At 45.6% G+C, this 20,598-nt stretch overlaps 4 protein-coding genes and 1 pseudogene across 5 annotated transcripts; 1 reads left to right on the top strand and 4 right to left on the bottom strand.

Moving 5' to 3' along the window:
- The first annotated feature begins 702 nt into the window (after positions 1-702).
- Positions 703-1,585, top strand: LOC124679318. The gene is made up of 2 exons (XM_047215099.1): positions 703-967; positions 1,229-1,585. The coding sequence occupies exons 1-2, from the start codon at positions 770-772 to the stop codon at positions 1,400-1,402; spliced, it is 372 nt and encodes a 123-aa protein (XP_047071055.1). The 5' UTR covers positions 703-769; the 3' UTR covers positions 1,403-1,585.
- A 1,479-nt stretch (positions 1,586-3,064) lies between these two features.
- On the bottom strand, positions 3,065-7,335 carry LOC124678413 (glutamine synthetase, chloroplastic). The gene is made up of 14 exons (XM_047214308.1): positions 7,218-7,335; positions 6,822-7,106; positions 6,361-6,400; positions 6,091-6,194; positions 5,935-5,983; positions 5,682-5,788; positions 5,491-5,578; positions 5,250-5,378; positions 5,046-5,120; positions 4,701-4,754; positions 4,591-4,628; positions 4,068-4,227; positions 3,915-3,975; positions 3,065-3,427 (listed from the first exon to the last, which is right to left on the bottom strand). The coding sequence occupies exons 2-14, from the start codon at positions 7,055-7,057 to the stop codon at positions 3,288-3,290; spliced, it is 1,281 nt and encodes a 426-aa protein (XP_047070264.1). The 5' UTR covers positions 7,058-7,106; positions 7,218-7,335; the 3' UTR covers positions 3,065-3,287.
- Positions 7,336-7,448: 113 nt separating this feature from the next.
- On the bottom strand, positions 7,449-9,301 carry LOC124671204 (annotated as a pseudogene).
- A 21-nt stretch (positions 9,302-9,322) lies between these two features.
- LOC124678414 lies at positions 9,323-9,936 on the bottom strand. Of its 2 annotated transcripts, none has more exons than XM_047214309.1 (2): positions 9,788-9,936; positions 9,323-9,692 (listed from the first exon to the last, which is right to left on the bottom strand). In XM_047214309.1, the coding sequence occupies exons 1-2, from the start codon at positions 9,934-9,936 to the stop codon at positions 9,323-9,325; spliced, it is 519 nt and encodes a 172-aa protein (XP_047070265.1). The 2 variants fall into 2 exon arrangements, with proteins under 2 accessions (XP_047070265.1, XP_047070266.1); XM_047214310.1 differs by having other exon boundaries at positions 9,323-9,689.
- Positions 9,937-10,467: 531 nt separating this feature from the next.
- LOC124671203 lies at positions 10,468-13,426 on the bottom strand. Its single transcript, XM_047207613.1, has 4 exons — positions 13,317-13,426; positions 12,826-13,059; positions 11,202-12,413; positions 10,468-11,116 (listed from the first exon to the last, which is right to left on the bottom strand). The coding sequence occupies exons 1-4, from the start codon at positions 13,424-13,426 to the stop codon at positions 10,468-10,470; spliced, it is 2,205 nt and encodes a 734-aa protein (XP_047063569.1).
- Positions 13,427-20,598: the final 7,172 nt, after the last annotated feature.

Raw genomic sequence — 20,598 nt, 5'->3', positions numbered from 1 at the left:
CCTATGGTTTCTACCCATACAACCTAGCAATACCATTTCTCCTACTTCAACAAACCCTAACATCCAACCAAATCCACATCCACCCTCAAATCAACCTAGGGTTTCACATCTAGGGTTTCACATGTAGATCCAACAAAATACATCAAATCATTGGATGAAAAAGAAGGGGAACGGAGGAGATTACCTCAAGAAACGGATTGGGAACGATCTCCACAAATAGATCTGATGAAATCCAAGAGATTTGGGTAGGGATTTGAGGGGGGGAGAGAGAGAGAGCCGGCCGCTTCTTCTTCACCGATCGAAACAGAGAGAGGATAATGACTGGGTCGGGCTAGGGCGGGCTCGCGTGGCCACACATAAGTGGTTGCGTGGCGCCCTTGGCATCGGCGCCACACTTTCAATGTGTGGCGCCGATGGGAGCGGCGCCACACGTCTTGCCACGTCGGCTGGTCAGCGTCGACCACGCCACGTCGGATGGATGAGTGCCGCCGCTCGCATGGACACCACACAGTGAGGTGTGGCGCCGATAGGAGGGGCACAACACAAAAGTGTTAGATGAGTGGAATAGTTTGACCAGTCCGCTCAGTCTCTTTTTTTTTCAGAAAAAATTATTTTTATCAAAATCGCCGAATCCGAGGCACCATGCTACGTCTTGTCGACCGTCACCGCTTTATACCAAGGAAAGACAAGGATGAGAGAGCGTGCTACACGAGCATCCTCCACTCCTCGCTCTCTCCATTATTGGCGGTTGCCACAGCCACCATCCGTCATGGAAAAGCTGCTCACAGTAGTGCTTGCTTCAAGCCTTCTTCTCTTAGCCACTCTTGCAGGCCATGCCTCCTCTAGATCTTTTCTTCACCCCTCCGCTCTTGACACTCAACGAGGACATGTTCTAGGTCGCAAGGGCAGAGAGGAACCGGCATACCCTCATTACCGGCGTGAAGGCGAGCTCAAGGAGCAGCATGAGGTCAGTTCATATTTCCTCCAAAAAAATTCAGTGTCGCGAAAAACAGAGTTTCTTCTGCACTTTGTGCAAAGACTCTTGACTCTTGAGGCTCAACAGCTGAAGCTGTTACTGTCTCTGTACACACAATTGTTTGTTCAGTTCTTCCCAGAAGAAAATAGTATCATTTCTCATGATTAATTAATATCTTAGGCAAATGCACATGAGAAGAAAAATTAAGGAGAATGTGATTTGATTTGTAGTTCGTGAACTGTGCGTGTCCAGGTAGCAGCGATGGAAGTGAAGATCGATGCGGAGAGAAAGGACGGACGGGGAGAGGAGGAAGATGAGGACGCCAGAGCCGTCACGGAAGGGCTGATCTCCAGCGAGGACTACAGCGGGGTGGCCATGCACGACCGCAGCTCCCCGCCGGCGCACAAGAAGAAGAAGCATCCATAGGCCGTCTCTGGGTGTTCAGTTCATGTACAATCAATCCTCTTATCTAGTTCACTGTCCTGGACTCCCGTCTCTGTATCTTCCGTCACTGCACTGTTGTTGCTGTTGTGCCCTTTGCCACAACCAAAAGGCAGACATAATCAAGTCCATGAATGATCTTATTATCACAAAGAAATTCATGATTGATCTGCATGACTCCGGTCTGCGGAGGCATTTGCTTCTAATCTATTAGACGAGTAGTAGAACAACGTAGCACGCAGCCACGCACGCCAGACACGGACATTCCATTACGCCACGGTGCGTGTTTGTCCTGGGAGTACTTCGGCACTTTTTGTTTTTGACAGTCGGAGTACTTAGTGTACTTTGGCACTTGATAATGTGGTACTAGCATTTTTTAGAAGTAGTTAAATGTTTCCGAAAAATATTCCTGAATTGTGTTCGCAACATTGACATAGTGTTGCTCACAGAAATCGGTGGTTGTTGCTCCTGTTAATATACACATCGGTTTTGGTTAAATCTTTCCAGGGAAGTTCACCATATCCAACTCCATCTCATTTTAAGAATTCAGATTTCTTTTTCGTGATTATTTTCACAGGGTAGAGCTTGCATACAGTTCTCGTGTTCAAACGAACCCAGTAGAAATTCAGAAATCTTCATTGATGTAGTTCTTTACATTGCTCATTACTGAAAAATTACACCATAAACAAGATAACTGGCCCTACTGGTCAGAATCTCTAGCTTCGCCACTGATTTTTAACTTGTGTTAGTATCATGGCATTATATTGGTATGGCTATAGATAAATTCTTTTTTTAGGCTAAACAGTGAGTTTCCCCACTGTATATTTTTTTATTTTATTTATAAAGGCTTAAAAGGTCTACAAAAGAGAACAGTTGCTTGAGAGGAGCAAATAAAAGAGGCCATAAGCCCAAAGAGAAAGAAAAGGCTATCTAAAATTTCCACCCAAGTGACTATGCCATGATAAGATTTTCTCTTCGCTTTGTGAACTAGAAGGGCAAGCCCATCCTTAAATCTCTTGCTACATCTGTAAACACTTGGAGGAACAGCCTTGAAGATAAAATCATTGGAGGAACAGCCTTGAAGATAAAATCATTGCGGGTGAGCCATATAAACCATATGATCAACATTATCAGCTCCATAAAGAAAGGCTTGAATATAGCAAGCTTAATCCTTTCAAAAGAGATAGCAAGCTTAAGGACAGATAATGTATCTTGAAGATCAAACTAAGATAATGTATCTTGAAGATCAAATTGCCCCAAAGCAGGGGTATCCAAAGAGGACAGAGATATTGCCAGCAGAACACAACAAAAGGACATTGGAAGAACAGATGATCTCTTATCTCGAGATGCTGCTGATTACACATGACAGAAGAACAACCATTCATCAAAAAATTCTTTCGATGGAGAAGGGCCCTGGTGTTGAGGCAATTATGAACAAGTGGCCAAAAGAAAACCTTGTGCCTCTGTTGACAACAACCATCCCACATCCATTTAATTGCAGGAATAGCACCAACATTCCCCATCAAAGCTTTATAAACATGAGAAACTTTAACGCTATAGATAAATTCTCGAGACAGACGAACCACCGAGGAAATCACTAGAATACATGACACTTAAAGATGAACCATTCAAAGGAAATAAAATAGCTGAATCAAAATCCTGTGTGTTTCATTATCCTTTAACGTAGTTCCAAGTGGAATCAGATACAGACCCAGATCAAATGTGAAGTTCAAGCGAAAGGCAAAGTGGTTCTACAAACTGTAAATTTTGTACAGACAGTGCCCCGATGGAACCACAAGATCAGGAAGAATGGACGGCAAACAGTGTCGCTGTCGATTTATTTTCCCAGAAATTCATCCTTTTCAGTCCTTCATACGTTCATCGCCAGCTTCTTGGCAGCAAGAGCCTCTGCTTCAAGGGTCGGCTCCCAGAGAATCGTGGTTTCAGCCAGTAGGGCAGTCACAGTGTATGGGTCCATGTTTGAGGCTGGACGACGGTCCTCCAGGTATCCTGTTGGCATGAAGATGAAGTCCTTTTAGTTTCAGTCAGCAGCGCTGTCAGTGTATGGCTCCATGCAAATTACCATGTCATAATGAATGGGTACTGATAATAGTATAGTAAGATATCGATTTTGTGCCAATGTATTTTTCTTTCAACTGTGAGCTAGGCCATAAGTTGGTGACTGGATATGTATGAGTGAAGGAACATTTTTCATATTGATAACACTCAATACGTAGAGGGTGCAGAATAGCGAATTTAAGGGCGTGGATTTGGGCCAGAACTATTCAAAATCATCAGAATGGCATCCATATTTGTTATATGGCCATGTGGGTAAAATGAGCTAAAGAACCTAAGACCCAGGTTAGACAGTTTAAGGGCTTTCTACTCCCCAAGAATTATGCTTGCATAATGTCCTTGAATTTTATTTCTGGGTAGAACTCTTTCCTGCATTTCCAAACAGTGCAAGTAGTTTCAGGAACCAAGGGAGAGCAGATACCTTTCCCTTTTGCCTCAGTGTCTCGCCCCACCCGAATAGAGCAACCACGGTTTGCTACACCCTGATAGATGATGTATTATAATTAGTATAACTTGCAAATAAACATGAAGTAAATTACAGCTGAAAAATAATGAAAGGCTGCTCCACCCGTACCCATGAAAAGTCTGATATGCTAGCTGTCTCATGTAACCCTGTCAATCTCCGTTCATTTCCTTCACCATATTCACTGATGTGCAAGTCGTGACGAAGTGAAAGGTTCAGGATTGCTTTCTTAATCACTTCAAAACCTCCATCTTCACGCATGCTCTTTGTGCTATATTTGCAACAACAAGAAAAGATAGTTTGTCACTTGCACATTAAGGACAAACTGTATCGTGTATTGAGAAAAACAACTAACCAAATTTAGCGATTAACTAATGTGAATAAATTGTTATTCTGAATCATGCTCAATAAAAAACCAACGACTAATAATGGTTTCCCATTTATATCCAGTTTAAATGTGTATTTCGAGGGTTTTTTCTATTAGTCCCAGCATACATTTCCTTCTGACGTGAACCCCACAGCATTTACTAAAGAAAAGCTATATTAGGTTTTCTGATGTATTGTTAATATACAACAAGATATTCTGTAAATGTTAAGCAGGAAAAATGCATTATTTAACAGAAGAGACTGGAACCTGTAATTTGTGTGGCAGCCAGCTCCATTCCAGTCACCCTATATCAAATAAATCTTCAGTTTACTAAGTTCCAATATATAAAGTGCTTCCAACAACTTACAGGGATATACCTGGATTGGTTTTGGGTCCAGAGTGAGCACTACACCAGCTTGCTCCGTGATTCTCTGATTAAGGTCAGTACGATGATAATTAGAAGGCTTTACTGATGGGAAATATGATTTGACCAAAGGGCTGGCCAGTTATAGGATTTGGTTTCATCATATTTTGGAGAAAAATGGTCTGACGGTTTTCATCAAATGAATTAAAACTGAAGTTTCAGAACAAATCACAAGTTCATAGTGCAAGCAGCTAAAGGGTTAACCAACCAACTGATTTATTGACCATATTCTGGTCATCAAAAGAAAATAACCAAAGTTTCATCAGATTAGGGAACCATGGATTATTGCTTGAAGTACCTCGAGAAGATATCTTGAAGCCCATATGTGATCTCCAGCATCAATACCCACACTAGGTCCAACCTGGTACTCCCACTGCATGGATAAGGTTTGTGAAATTCCACTTATTAAACACTTCGACTTTCATTTGAAAGAAAATGTAAAAAACATCTCTGGTTCACACAAAATAAGAATACATGCGCACATATAAATATAAAGGCTCACCTGACCAGGCATGACCTCCCCGTTTGTTCCACTGATTTCAATTCCAGCGTAAAGGCATGCCTTGTAGTGAGCATCCGATATGTCACGGCCAAATGACTTGTCTGATCCCACGGCGCAGTAGTATGGACCCTGCAATATTTCAGCACAATATTACTACTCAATAGTGTTTAACTAAAAAGTGTATTTCAGGCAGCCTAAGATTTATTTTTTGTATAGTAAATGAAGCTTCTTGGTACAGTACCTGGGGGCCAGGGTACCCTCCAACAGGCCAGCCAAGAGGCCAGTTCACGTCTCTCTGCATCAAAGTGTACTCCTGTTCGATTCCAAACCTAGAAAAGAAGATTTTTCAACTCTACAGTCTGTAGGCGAATAAAGGGAGGTAAAAGAACAGCAGGCCTTTGCACGGCATACAGGTGCTCAACGCATAATTACCATGGCACTTGCGAAGAAACCTTTGGGTCACTGAAAATTTGTGCAGCCCTGGCGCGTTTGTTGGTAGGGATGGGTTCCCCTTGTGGTGTGTACGTGTCACACATAACCTGAAAGGCAAAAAAAATCATTTTAACTCACATGCCACTCTGCACATGTAACAAACAGGTAAAACTGTCCACTATTGACCCTTTCAGTATAGCTGCATAAAAGAAAATCCAGAAATGAATAATGCAAGTGGGAAAATGGACGGTACTATGATGTTGTTGCCTCCTCGGAATGGGTCCTTGAATATAGCCTGTGGGCTGAAACAGGATAGGAAAAAACATAAATAGAGTAACACATGTATAAATCTAGGATACTTCTTATATGCAAGCTTGAAGAAACACATATACTGTAATTTCCCCCTTACTATAGGATGACTTCACTGTCTTCTCCCGGAGCTTGCCCTGTGCTCGATCCATCGTAGTTCCATTTCGGTAGCTCGGAAGGGTCCTCCACCGGTTTCGATATCGTCTGAAATGCAAGCATTAAATTTTCTTGTCAGGAACCAAAAAGGATGTAAGGAAGGAGAACTCTGCATACAAAACCAACTTCTCATCCGCTAAACTTCTAGAAAAAAATCCTTTCAAAAAAAAAAACAAATCTAATGTCAATTCCATGAAGATAGTGGGCTGCGTACCCTTGATTTGCTTCTGATGTCGATTCCAGACCCTCCAACCCTGCGGAATGTAAAGAGAGGAAGACAGAATTGTTAAAGTACTATTACCTCTGTCCCAAAAATAGACTACCAAAACGTCTTGTATTTTGCCACAGAGGTATAATACTTAGTAGATGCCAGGACCAATTTGTTTGACCCTTATTGCTCCCCCAAAGTGCGATGTGCATTTTCCTAAGCTTATTCAAGTGCTGGAACTAACTAAAAAGCAAGCACTTTTGAAATCGTCACTCATCACCCACCATGCCCTGGAAGCTTTAGACAGAAAATTAAATTACCACTTAAAAAGGGGGCGAATCTGCTTGCCCCGGCACTAATCTAGTCCCCAAAAGTGCGGGTGTGGCCTATCTGGGGCGAGTCAATGGGTGCGAACAAAGCCCGCTCCGGCGCAACCGAGGAATGCAACATTGGGAGGACGTACGTACCAGATGTACTCTGCGATGATCTTGTCGGTGAAGGGCGTGGTGTCCATGTCGAGCAGCTGGTTCATCCTCTGCACCACCCCGGTGGTCTCCGGGCCGAGGGCCAGCACCTTGAACCCGGCCGTGCCGCGGGCGGCCCTCCTGACGCCCCACACCCTTCCCCCGGCCCTGGCACGGACGGCCGACTTGCCCAGCGCGCCCATCTGGCACTGCATCGCCGGCACCACCGCCTGCGCCATCAGGCTAGCTAGTAGGTAGCTACTCTACCGCCTTGCTTGTCAACGCTAGCTGATGAACCAACCAAAGCAGATAGGCGCCATTACCACATCGGATCGATCGCTAGCCAGCAGCGAATGCAACAGAGAAGGAACGAAACTAGGCATTGGTTCGACCACTCACCAGAGGCGGCAGCAGACGGGCAGACGAGGGGAGAGGAGGAGAAACGGTCGGCGACTGCAAGATCGCGCTGGAATTATTTATCTATCTACGGGGGCAGAGCAAGAGGCGTATAAGTATTTTAGATTTGCGAGAGAGATTCTAGTGGCCGCGGCTGGGGCAGTGGCATCTGGCTCTTGATTAGGCGATAGGGCTTTGGGTGGACGAGATTTCTGGCGGCCCTTGCAGCACCACCGGAGGCAAAGACAGCAAAGGGAAGCGCCGCTCAGAAGGCAGGCACACACATCTTGGATAGAGTTTACAATGTGTTTTTGTGCTCTGGATATGAAAGATGCGGCTGCCTCTCCTTGTCACGTCCGTCTCCACATGCGAGCCGGCCAAGCCCAGGCGACCTCTCCAATCAAAATAAACACGAGCAACAGCCAAACCTCAACGGCCTGGGTTGTTTATATGTACAGTGATTGACCGGCATGGCCATTGTTATTGTTTTCCATTCATAGTTTTGGAACTTGGAAGGCTCTGACCAGGCGCACCAATAATTGGAGGCCCAGATTACCGGTTTTAGGAGCGTCATCTGTTTGCAATAATTTCACAACTTTGGTATTACTATCACAAGATTCTGTTCAATCAGCCGAGCTGGTCGGTACCGTCATGTACGGCTCATGAGCAAAACTGTGTGCCTTTGCTGAAAACAGCCCGTTGTTTCGTGTACCAGCTGATGTGATTCAGCACAGATGCTTCAGATTTCTTTTCCCTCTGCACTACTATTGCAACGTGATTTCTCGCTCGCTCTTAACAGCAGAAACCGTGAATTCATGTAGCCAAACCGAGCTAAACCTTGGAGCTAGGAGGAATTCCATCTCCAACTCGAGCAGGCACACATCCATATGCCTCCCGTGCAACGCCAGCATGCCCCTCATGTACTGGTTTCTAACCGTTCTGTACATCTTCAGCGGCGCCTCCAACCCCTGGCACACGTCTTCCTACGCCACCGACTTGAACTCCTCAGAATCGGCCGATGCTCCCTCGCCGTCAGAGCCGAAGAGGCTGAGAAGCTCGTCGAGAGGCCCAAGGACGTTGCAGAATGTCAGTCCTCCGACCATGCTGCGGGAGATGCCGGAGCCAGGACATCCGATGGAAGGGCTTGTCGTTTTTTTCTCTGACCACGAGCTTGATCAACCTCAGCCCCTCCTTGAGGCTGCAGCTCTTGTCGATTTTGTCGAGTAACTCGGCCAAGGTTGACATATGGCACATTCCTAAGGGTTCAGAAGAGCTGCTGGACTGGAGTTACTGGATGACCGAAGCTTTGCCGCGGCCACGCACACTTTCCTGAGAGCAGGATCACTGTCGGAGAGCAGCCGGATGGCCACATGCAGCAGGGGAGCAAACAATGGAGCTTGCTTTTCCACCTGGGACTTCGCAGATCCAAAGCTCCTCCCAAATTTCACCTTATCTAACCGGCAGTGAAGGGCAATGTGTGCAAATCCTTCCAACCTGTAACAACAGCAAATTGTGAGAAACAGAACAATAAGACATGCAAGCCAATTGTGGCTTTAATTTTTTGCAACAGGAAGAACACTCACTCAAAAGGTAGCTCAACTTCAATGGCAAGGGTCAAATGGAGCGAGTAATTGGAGGATGCATTGACTTCGGATTCACCGCCATCAACATCAGCGCTGAGCCTCGTTGGCACAGCCTCTAAGAACATACATTGTGTCTCCTTCATGTAGAACTTCCTCCCTTCCACCACTATCATCTAAACAGTGGAAGGTTCATACAGTCTAGGCGAAATTGACCTCGTATTGGACGACCCAACCTTCCACTTCTTGTGTCCAAGTAGCTGCCAAACAAGCACACAGTGCTCGTGATAATGCCAGGCCAGGCCTTGAAATCTTGGATGTGAGAAGTATATATTGGCCCCGACAGATGGCTGACCAAACAGATCGGACAGAGAAGAAGCTATAGCGGAGGCTTGTTGGGATCGGTGAAGTCGCCCGAGGCTTGTTTAGGATCGGGGCAGAACATGTCAAGAAGCTGTTTGGAAGGCCCCAGTACGTCACAGAAGTCGATCCTAGAAACCATTGCATCTCCTTGCTGGTTGCTGCTGCTCACGTGAGCTTGATCGACCTCAGCGCCTCATCGAAGTTGCATTTCTTGTCGATCTTGCTGAGTATATCATGAAGTTGCTGGATGCTTCTGATAGAGTTGGAGACAGTTGGAGACCCATGGCTGCTTCTGATAGAGTTGGAGACAGCTGTCACACAGGAGTTGTTGGATGATGGAAGATTTTCTGCGACCATGCACACCATCCTGAGAGTATGATCACTATCGGAGAGCAGCCTGATGGCCACGTGCAGCAGGAGGGCCAACAATGGAGCTTGTTCTTCCACCTCGGACTTGACAGATCCAGAGCTCCTTCCAGGTTGCTCATTCTCTAACCAACAGTGAAGAACAATGTGTGCAAATCCTTCCCATCTTCTGTAACAAAGGTAAATGGTGAGAACCAGAACCATTAGACACGCATAATTGCATATGCCAAGAATGCCTTTGTTTGCAACAGGGAGAATACTCACTCAAAGGGTGGCTGCACTTCAATAGCATGGGTCAAATGGAGAGAGTAATTGGCACATGCATTGGCTTCAGATTCACTATCATCAACGTCAGTATGAGCCTTGACACAGCCTCTAGGAACAGACATTATGTATCCATGCAAAACTTTCATCCGTCCACCACTGTCATCCAACAAGTCATCATTGTCACATCCTGTCTCCAGAGGCAAGCAGGCTGAACCCAGGTGACCTCTCCAAACCCAAAACCTTATCGGGGTTGAATTGCATCGTGATATGTTTAGTTTTCACCATTTTGGAAGGCTCTGACCAGGCAGCAATAATTGGGGTTGAGATCACCGGTTTTAGGAGCGCCATCTATTTGCAACGATTGCGGGACCTGGCATTAAGAGATTCCTTTCAGTCAGTCCAACTGCTCGGTACCAGAGATGTATATCTTTCCTGCAAACAAGCTGTTGTTTATGCGTACCAACTGCAACTGGTGATTTCTGTGGAGATGCTTCAGAATCTTTTCTTTTGTAGCTTTGCAACGTGATTTCTCACTCCACTCGTACGTAACATCAGAATCCGTGGATCCGAGTACTAAAACCGAGATAAACTGACCAAAAATATATGCCTAACTACGTAATCACTGAAACTTATCTGCCATGAGCCAGGAATTGAGGATTCGATCTCCACTCCAGAAACTAACTCCTATGTCTCCCGTGCAGCCCCAGCATGCCCTTTGTGTACTGAGTCCTAGTTGTCCTATACATGTGGAGCAGCATGTTGAAGCTCTTGCAAGCATCATCGTAGGCAGCACACCTACAGAACCTCGATTTGAAATTGGTGAAGTCAGCCGAGGCCTGTTCAGGATCTGAGCTGAACACGTTGAGAAGCTCTTCGAAAGGTCCCAGGACGTCGCAGAAGTCGATACTGCGAGCTGCCGCGTCTCCGTGCTGCTGCCGTGGGAGATGCCGGAGCCAGGACATCCACTGGACGGGCTCGTACGTCTTTCCTTTAACCGCGAGCTCGATCCAACTCAGCACCTCCTTGAGGATGCAGGTGTTATTGATCTTGTTGAGTATCTCGATGAAGGTTGACATATGGCGGTTTCTGAGAGAGTTGGAGTGAGAAGTTGGACAGGAGTTGCTGAATGATGGGAGCTTCGCCGCGACCATGCATGCCTTCCTCAGAGTAGGATCATCGTCAGAGAGGAGCCTGATGGCCACATGCAGCAGGAGAGCAAATAATGGAGCTTGTTCTTCCAACTTGGAGTTGATAGATCCTGAGCTACACCCAAGTGTCTGCTCCTCCAACCAACAGTGAAGAGCAATGTGTGCAAATCCTTCCCACCTGTAACAAAGGTAAATGGTGAAAAACAGAACCACTGGGCATGCATGCAAAGAATGCCTTTCTTTGCAGAAGTAAGAATACTCACTCAAATGGTGGCTCGACTTCAATGGCAAGGGTCAAATGAAGCGAGTAGTTGGCGGATGTATTGACTTCAGATTCACCATCTTCGACTTCAGTGTGAGCCTCGTGGACACAACCTCTAGGAACATACATTATGTCTCCTTCATGCAAAACTTCCACCCTTCCACCACTATCATCCAGCAAGTCATCTAAAGGGTGAAAAGGCTCATACAGTCTAGGCAATATTGGCCTCGTATTGGGCCAAATCTTCCACTTCTTGCGCCCAAGTAGTTGCCAAACAAGCACACAGTGGTCATCATAATGCCGGGCCAGGCCTTGAGATCTTGGAGGTGAGAAGTATATATTGGCTCCAACAGAAGGCTGACCAAACAGATCAGCCAGAGCAGAAGCTATAGCAGCAACCTTTTCTGACCGGAACTCCATGCCACGCAAGGCAATTGAAAATCCATTCTTGACTGCCTCTTTACATTCGTCAACAAATGCAGCTACATCCAGGAAAACCATTCCATCATCAAAGAAATGCTCTTCGATCCCTGATCCTGTTGAGGTCTTATCTCGGGTTCTCACGACTCTTACATCTTGCCTGTACTTCACAGAAGCACCCAAGGAATCATGAACCTCATGGAGAAATGAGTCTATGTTGAGTTCATCCGAAGCAATAGCAGGGCAAGAAACAAGCCCCTGTATAAATGACTCAATGATAGCATCAGGTGTTGTAAGGTCAAAAGCATTACGCAATGCAGTGAACACAGGATCCCCTTCCAGACCACTTTGTTTCCTCCTGTACAAATAAGGTGAGCTTTCCCAGTACATAAGGACAAAGTTTTCTAAGTCAGATTCCTTTTGTCCAAACAGGCTTTTCCTGACTTCATCAGGTTCCAGGCCACCAGGACAAGCACGGTCTATCGAAAGCCTAAAAATAGCCTCCGCTATCTCATATGGTCTGCTTTGAAATTGATCCTTCCAGTTGCTGCAGTCAGCTGATGATTCTAAGAGTCGAACTTTGCTCCATACTTCATACAACAAACACATAACTTTTCTCACTAGCCCAGGTTGCAGATTGCGTAACTTGTCGACTTTACAGGAGTTCAACATAAGCACCACTGCGTCAGTGATCAAGTACAACCATTTATTTGGGTCTGAAACCCTTGCTTGGCACTTCTCACTCCTGCTGCCGACAACCCCAGAAATAGATTCCACCTGAGAAAATAGATACCTAAAAGAAGTTAATTCCACTGGCTGAAGATATTCAGGAGGTGCAAACAAAAAGCATCTGTTTCATCAGTTAAAACAGACTGTGGTGCTATCCTTCTAGAAGTAGTCGATAAAATGCAAAGCTATACCATCACATGACAGTAATCGCCTGATGGTTGGATGCCAGATGACTGGTGGGTTAATGTATAGGTAGCTTAAGGTACTCTTGTGAAGATTAAGGTTGGTTTTAATTCTTCTGAAGTATAATCACATTTCCACATACTCAGAATCTTCGGTAGGAAAACAAGCTAGTGAATGAACAGAACAACAATTCAGGGATCTACCAGTTAATTTTTTTAACTGAACTTGAAAGAATTATCAGACAATAAAACAGCTAATATGCTTCAGCCTACAGCAACAGCTTGGATGCTCACAATAGCCTGGGCAGAACAAGGGAGCCCGAGAGACGCTCCCTGCCAACTGGAGACGCCGAGAGGTCCATCACGGCGTTGCAGGCAGCCTCGGCAACTCGCCGGCTGCCACTCCCCAGCGCACGCGCCAGGCCACCGGCGACTCCGCCATCAGATGCTAGCAGCTCGTCGGCCTCCATGGACTGCAGCGCCGCCGCGCCCACCACCTCGCAGCTCAGCGCGGCCACGGAATGCGAGCTGCGTTGCAAGTCGCGGACAGGTTAAGAGAGCAGTTGAGACCAAGAGTGCGTTTGCTGCGGGAGCAGGAAGGGGGAGGGGGAGGGGGTGCGTACCTGGAGGAGAGGAGCAGCGGTAGGAGCGCGACGAGGGATGACGGGAGAGGGGAGAGCGGCGGCGCCCGGGGCGAGCGGGAGAGGAGGCGGCGCAGGAGGCGGGCGGCGGCGGCGGAGGAGGAGGAGGAGGAGGAGGCGCGGGGAGAGGGGAGAGCGGCTGGCGCGACGGCGGCGAGGAGGATGGGGAAGACGTCGCGGCCGAAGGAGGCGGCCGCTGGCTCGCCGCCGCGTCCCTTCCTCTTCCGCTTCTTCTTCCTGTTCGGGTTCTCCATTTCCGGCGACCGGCGTCGGCTCGTGACGGCGGCGTTCGAGCGAGGCTGTAGGGAAACGTGAAGCGTGTATTACCCGTGTTAACCACTCGGTGGCGGATAATGTGAGAGCTCGTGGGATTACGCTTTCAGAGTTGTTTAGTGCCGTTCGGTATGCAGAATTTCTAAAACCCCGAAATACAAAAACTCCGTAGTAATAGATGTTTTGAGGTGGGAAAAACCGAAGACCGAAACAGAAAAAACCGAGATCGAATCAGAAAAGACCAAGACCGAAATGACCGATAAAGAAATTATGTAGAAAATTATATAGACCGAATTTAGTTTGCTCAATTCGGTTATATATGCCAAGTAAACAAATAGACCAAGCTGATCGAATTTTACGTGAGACTATCCCAATCTTTAGAATTTTGTGATGTGTGTGAGATGTGGTATTGTTGAATGTTAATCAAACTTCTCTATCATTGTTACATTTTTCTTTAAATTGTTGAACGTTTATTCCCGTCAATTGATAATAATATATGCAATAAAAAATATGCAAAATACATCTAAAATGTTGCCAACCTTTTTACTAAATAATGTCTAAGTTTTGTGTTGACAACATCGGCCACACTACTCGGTCATGGTCGAACCTGAATCCGAATTATTGGGTACCCGAATTTATCGGGTAGTAAAACTAAAAAGTATATTTCGGTCTTCATTTTTTTCTGGCTGAATTTAAAATAGACCCAAATACAAAAACAGAATTATCAGTCATGACCGAATGTCCTATGACATGTTTTTTTTCTGAAGTAAGATGTTGTGACATGTTGAATCCTACGATTAACTAAAATACAAGTTATTTGGTTGCATTGCGAGGAAAAGCGCATATAAAAACCTAAGAAAAAAATCATATAAAATTGTATACAAAGTAGACCAAATGAAAAATTCCAATGGTTCCAAATCCTAAAAACCAAAGAGCGACATTTTGCAAAGATTTTTGGCGGTTGCTTCGAGCATATCTTTTCTCATGTTACAAACGTGTTTCTTTCTAGTTGTATGTGATGGTCGCATATGCCCCGATAGAGATTGAGCAAAACAGCGGGGCATACCAAACAACTGAAGTAGAAAACCGGATATTCCCTTTGGCTCGTGGGTGCAAAAGCACCCATTGTCCAAACATCATATTTCAAAATGTTCAGAATTTTGGAAAAAAATATTTGAGTATACATCCACATATTTTATATTCTCACACAAATTATCGTGGAAAAAAAGATATTTTTGTGACCTGTATAAATAAGATAATTTTTTATGCTCTAAATTAGCTTTTCATGATTTTTTTCTTTTTTACATAGGCCACACAAAAAAATTATCCACAAAATTTTATGCGAGGACATAGAATATTCTGATGTACACCTATCCCTATTCATTTAACATTTTAAATTATATTTAAAGTCTATTTTCCATAAAAGGTGCATCTAGTCCTATGAGCCAAAACACCATGTTCGTAGAAAACATGGATTGTTACTAGGGTAGAGATTTACAAATACAAAGGTGATGAAGACATTTTTTTTGGGTTGGGCGGGCCACAACCCGGTTTTGCTCTAAGGAAGCTTCGCCCCCTGCACATGCACGCGGTTCGGTTTTGATGTTGCATTTGTTGGGACTCACTTCTCAATGTTCTACTGCAGCCAATGGAGATTTGTTGCATATCCTTACTATGGTGGGGACATTACAACATTGGGACTGGGTGTTGCAATGAAGTGGTAGTTTGATGTTGTGGTTATCTTTCTTTTTCCAAATGGGGGAGAAAGGCCCCGACCTCTGCATCAAGTGACGTAGATAGCCCATTTTATTAATAATTTCCAACATCAGTTAAGTATAACTTAAAGATTAAATAAGGTCAATACAAATATCAGTCAATGAAAAAACAATGGCACATATATAAAATATTCATCTTGAAGTCTTCTAGTATGCCGCTAGCCAGGCGGTGACATAGGCATCCCAGATGGGCCTGCCAAAGATAGTACCCGGGGTTTACTGGAAGCCCATTACCCGAAGTTTATGAAGCCCGGAAGCCCATGAAGACGTCGACTATGGCAAGTAGAGATAGATTAAGAATATAGAGATTTGTAACTTCACGGGTCGGATTCAAAGAGTCCCCCGGCAAATTGTAACTTGTGTAATACGAAACCCTCGGCTCTGCCTCCTATATAAGGGGGAGTCGTGGGACAAAGAAATGACCGTTCTTATTATTAATCCAACCCTAGTTTTTAGCAGTCGAGCACCTTTTCGGTTGAAACCTTCGAGATCTACTTGCCTTCTACTGTTGGAGATATGCCCAAGAGGCAATAATAAAAGTGGTTATTATATATCTTTATGTTTATGATAAATGTTTATATACCATATAATTGTATTAACCGAAACATTAGTACATGTGTGATATGTAGACAACAAGAAGTCCCTAGTATGCCTCTTAAACTAGCTTGTTGATTAATGGATGATTAGTTTCATAATCATGAACATTGGATGTTATTAATAACAAGGTTATATCATTATATGAATGATGTAATGGACACACCCAACTAAGCGTAGCATAAGATCTCGTCATTAAGTTATTTGCTATAAGCTTTCGATACATAGTTACCTAGTCCTTATGACCATGAGATCATGTAAATCACTTATACCGGAAAGGTACTTTGATTACACCAAACGCCACCTGCGTAAATGGGTGGTTATAAAGGTGGGATTAAGTATCCGAAAAGTATGAGTTGAGGCATATGGATCAACGATGGGATTTGTCCATCCCGATGACGGATAGATATACTCTGGGCCCTCTCGGTGGAATGTCGTCTAAATGTCTTGCAAGCATATGAATAAGTTCATAAGAGACCACATACCACGGTACGAGTAAAGAGTACTTGTCAGGAGACGAGGTTGAACAAGGTATAGAGTGATACCGAAGATTAAACCTCGGACAAGTAAAATATCGCGTGACAAAGGGAATTGGTATTGTATGTGAATGGTTCATTCGATCACTAAAGTCATCGTTGAATATGTGGGAGCCATTATGGATCTCCAGATCCCACTATTGGTTATTGGTCGGAGTGAGTACTCAACCATGTCCGCATAGTTCGCGAACCGTAGGGTGACACACTTAAAGTTGGATGTTGAAATGGTAGAACTTGAATATGGAATGGAGTTCGAATATTTGTTCGGAGTCCCGGATGAGATCCCGGACATCACGAGGAGTTCCGGAATGGTCCGGAGAATAAGATTCATATATAGGATGTTATTTTATGTGAATTAAAATGATGCGGAAGGTTCTATGGAAGGTTCTAGAAGGTTCTAGAAAAGTCCGGAAGAAACCACCAAGGAAGGTGGAGTCCCGGAGGGACTCCACCTCCATGGCCGGCCAACCCTAGTGGGGGAGGAGTCCCAAGTGGACTCCCCCTATGGGGGCCGGCCACCCCCCCCACATGGAAGGGGGGAATCCCACCCAAGTGGGATTCCCACCTTGGGTAGGTTTCCCTATCACATGGAAGGTTTTGGTTTCGGGTCTTATTCGGAGACTTGTAGTCCAACACTTGGGGCTTCCACCTATATAATGAGGGGCCAAGGGGAGGGGGCCGGCCACCCTAAGACCACAACCTGGCCGCCCCCCTTGAGTGGCCGGCCACCCCCTCCCAAACCCTAGCCGCCCCCTCTCCTCCATAGCTCCCGCGTGCTTTAGCGAAGCTCCGCCGGAGTTCTACACCTCCACCGACACCACGCCGTCGTGCCTGTCGGATTCAAGAGGAGCTACTACTTCCGCTGCCCGCTGGAACGGGGAGGTGGACGTTGTCTTCATCAACAACCGAACGTGTGACCGAGTACGGAGGTGCTGCCCGTTCGTGGCGTCATGATCAAGATCTTCTACGCGCTTTTGCAAGCGGCAAGTGAACGTCTACCGCAGCAACAAGAGCCTCATCTTGTAGGCTTTGGAATCTCTTCAAGGGTGAGACTCGATAATCCCCTCGTTGCTACCGTCTTCTAGATTTAGAGTTTCAAGCGGGATGGGACTTTCCAGCAATCCCGTGTCCCATCCCATCCCACTAATCCCGTTTGACCCTCTCAGTAATTTCACTAATCCCGTACGGGCTGAGTGGGACGAGCCCAATCAGCCCAGGGATAGCCCACGCGTCCCTCTCTCCCTCCCGAGTGAACCCTCTACGCAGTTTTAGCATGCTCACGCGAATCTTCCGCCGCCGCCGCCTCCCTGTCTCCGCGCGGCCTCAACTTCTTCCAGCGCGCGGCGGCCTCGACGCTGGACGCCTCTCCCAGGAGCGCGCCGCGGAGCGCCCGCTCTTCCCCAAGACCATCGGCGAGCTCCACAGCCACTCCGGCATCGCGCTGGCTGGCGCTCTCTGCGGCCCAAGGGGATTATGAAGGCGCAGGAGAGGAGGAGCGCGGGATGCGGCCGCTGTCGGAGCTGGCGGCGGCGCTGGTGATGCGGTACGTGTTCGTGGAGAGCTGGGCGCGTACCAGGTCCGCGTCACCGCCAGCGGCGACCTCGAGACGGTCGGCCGCTACGACTTCGACGGGCAGCTCATGTAGCTCTCTGTTCATTTGGGATTATTTGTGAGTTTAATAGGGGCAAGTGGGATATCCCGAAGAAACCCGATTCGTTTTTGAGTTGCTGGGATTACAGGGAGATGGGACAACGGGATAATAGGGACGTGGGAGAATGGGAGGCGGACGTCCCATGTCCATCCCACCTGAAACTTTATCTAGATTGCATCTTGGCTTGGATTTCGTGTTCGCGGTAGGAAATTTTTTGTTTTCTAGGCAACATTATCCTACAGTGGTATCAGAGCCGTGTCTATGCATAGATGGTTGCACGAGTAGAACACAATGGTTTTGTGGGCGTTGATGCTCTTGTTATCTTTAGTTGAGTACTTTGCATCTTTATGGCATAGTGGGATGAAGCGGCTCGGACTAACTTTACATGACCGCGTTCATGAGACTTGTTCCTCGTTCGACATGCAACTTGTATTGCATAAGAGGCTTTGCGGGTGTCTGTCTCTCCTACTATAGTAAAGATTCAATTTACTCTTCTATTGACAACACTAGTATCACCGTTGTGGTTCATGTTCGTAGGTAGATTGGATCTCACTCGAAAACCCTAAACCACGTAAAATATGCAAACCAAATTAGAGAACGTCTAACTTGTTTTTGCAGGGTTTGGTGATGTGATATGGCCATAATGTGATGATGACTATGTATGAGATGATCATTATTGTATTGTGGCAACCGGCGGGAGCCTTATGGTTGTCTTTAAATTTCATGTTGAGTAGTATTTCAAAGTAGTTGTAATAGTTGCTACATGGAGGACAATCATGAAGACGGCGCCATTGACCTTGACGCTACGCCGACGATGATGAAGATCATGCCCAAAGATGATGGAGATCATGACCGTGCTTTGGAGATGAAGATCAAAGGCACAAAGACAAAAGGGCCATATCATATCACATATGAACTGCATGTGATGTTAATCCTTTTATGCATCTTATTTTGCTTAGATCGCGACGGTAGCATTATAAGATGATCTCTCACTAAAATCTCAAGATAATAAAGTGTTCATCCTTAGTAGCACCGTTGCCAAGACTTGTCGTTTCGAAGCATCTCGTGATGATCGGGTGTGATAGAATCAACAAGTGCATACAACGGGTGCAAGCCAGTTTTGCACATGTGGATACTAAGGTGGCCTTGACGAGCCTAGCATGTACATACATGGTCTCGGAAAACGTGATACCGAAAGGTAGAGCATGAATCATATGATTGATATGATGAACACTTTGAGTGTTCGCCATTGAAGTTACATCTTGTCTCGTGATGATCGGACTTGGTGTGGTGGATTTGGTTCGTGTGATCACTAAGACAATGCGAGGGATATTGTTTTGAGTGGGAGTTCACCTAGTTTTTAATTATATTGAATTAAAATTTGAACTCAATTTGTCATAAACATTAGTCTAAACTATTGCAAATATGTTGTAGATATGGCGTCATCAATCAATTTTAACCGAGTTCCTAGAGAAAGAAAAGCTTAAGAGCAACGGTAGCAACTTGACCGATCGGTTCCGTCATGTGAGGATCTTCCTCAATGGCGGAAATCTGCAATATGTGCTTGATGCACCGCTAGGTGACCCTCCTGCAGAAACTGAAACCGATGAAGTAAAGAATGTTTACGCAACTTGGAAAACTCGGTACTCTCAAGTTCAGTGTGCCATCTTATGCAGTCTGGAAGCCGATCTTCAAAAACGTTTTAAGCACCACGATCCACATGAGTTAATCAATGAGTTGAAGACTATATTTGAGACTCATGCGGCCGTGGAATGCTATGAAGCATCGAAACACTTCTTCGCTTGCATGATGGAAGAAGGCAGCTCCGTTAGTGAGCACATGCTCGCCATGACCGGGCATGCGAAGAAACTCGGTGACTTGGGAATAGTGATTCCTAACGATCGGGGATTAATCGTGTCCTTCAATCACTGCCACCTATTTACAAGAACTTTGTGATGAATTACAATATGCAGAACATGAACAAAGAGTTACCTGAACTCTTCGCCATGCTAAAATCTGCGGAGATTGAAATTAAGAAAGAGCACCAAGTGTTGATGGTCAACAAGACCACCGGTTTCAAGAAACAGGGCAAGTCTAAGGGAAAATTCAAGAAGGGTGGCAAGAAAGCTGCCACGCCTCTGTGAAACCTAAGACTAGCCCTAAGCCCGATGCTTCGAGTGCTATTATCGCAAGGAGAAGGGACAACTGGAAGCGTAATTGCTCCAAGTATTTGGCGGATCCGAAGAGCGGCCTTGTCAAGAAGAAGAAAGAAGGTATATCTGATATACATGTTATAGATGTTTATCTTACTGGTTCTCGTACTAGTACCTGGGTATTTGATACTGGTTCGGTTGCTCATATTTGTAACTCGAAACAGGAACTAAAGAATAAACGAAGACTACTAAAAGATGAAGTGACCATGCGCGTTGGAAATGGATCCAAAGTCGATGTGATCGCTGTCGGCACACTTCCTCTACATCTACCTTCGGGATTAGTTTTAAGCCTCAATAATTGTTATTTTGTACCCGCGTTGAGCATGAACATTATATCCGGATCTTGTTTAATGCAAGACGGTTATTCATTCAAGTCCGAGAATA

Source organism: Lolium rigidum, chromosome 7, assembly GCF_022539505.1.
Source record: "Lolium rigidum isolate FL_2022 chromosome 7, APGP_CSIRO_Lrig_0.1, whole genome shotgun sequence".
Lineage (NCBI taxonomy): Eukaryota > Viridiplantae > Streptophyta > Magnoliopsida > Poales > Poaceae > Lolium > Lolium rigidum.
The sequence above is the reverse complement of the archived record's forward strand: the minus strand, read 5'-3'. Positions and strand labels throughout refer to the sequence as shown.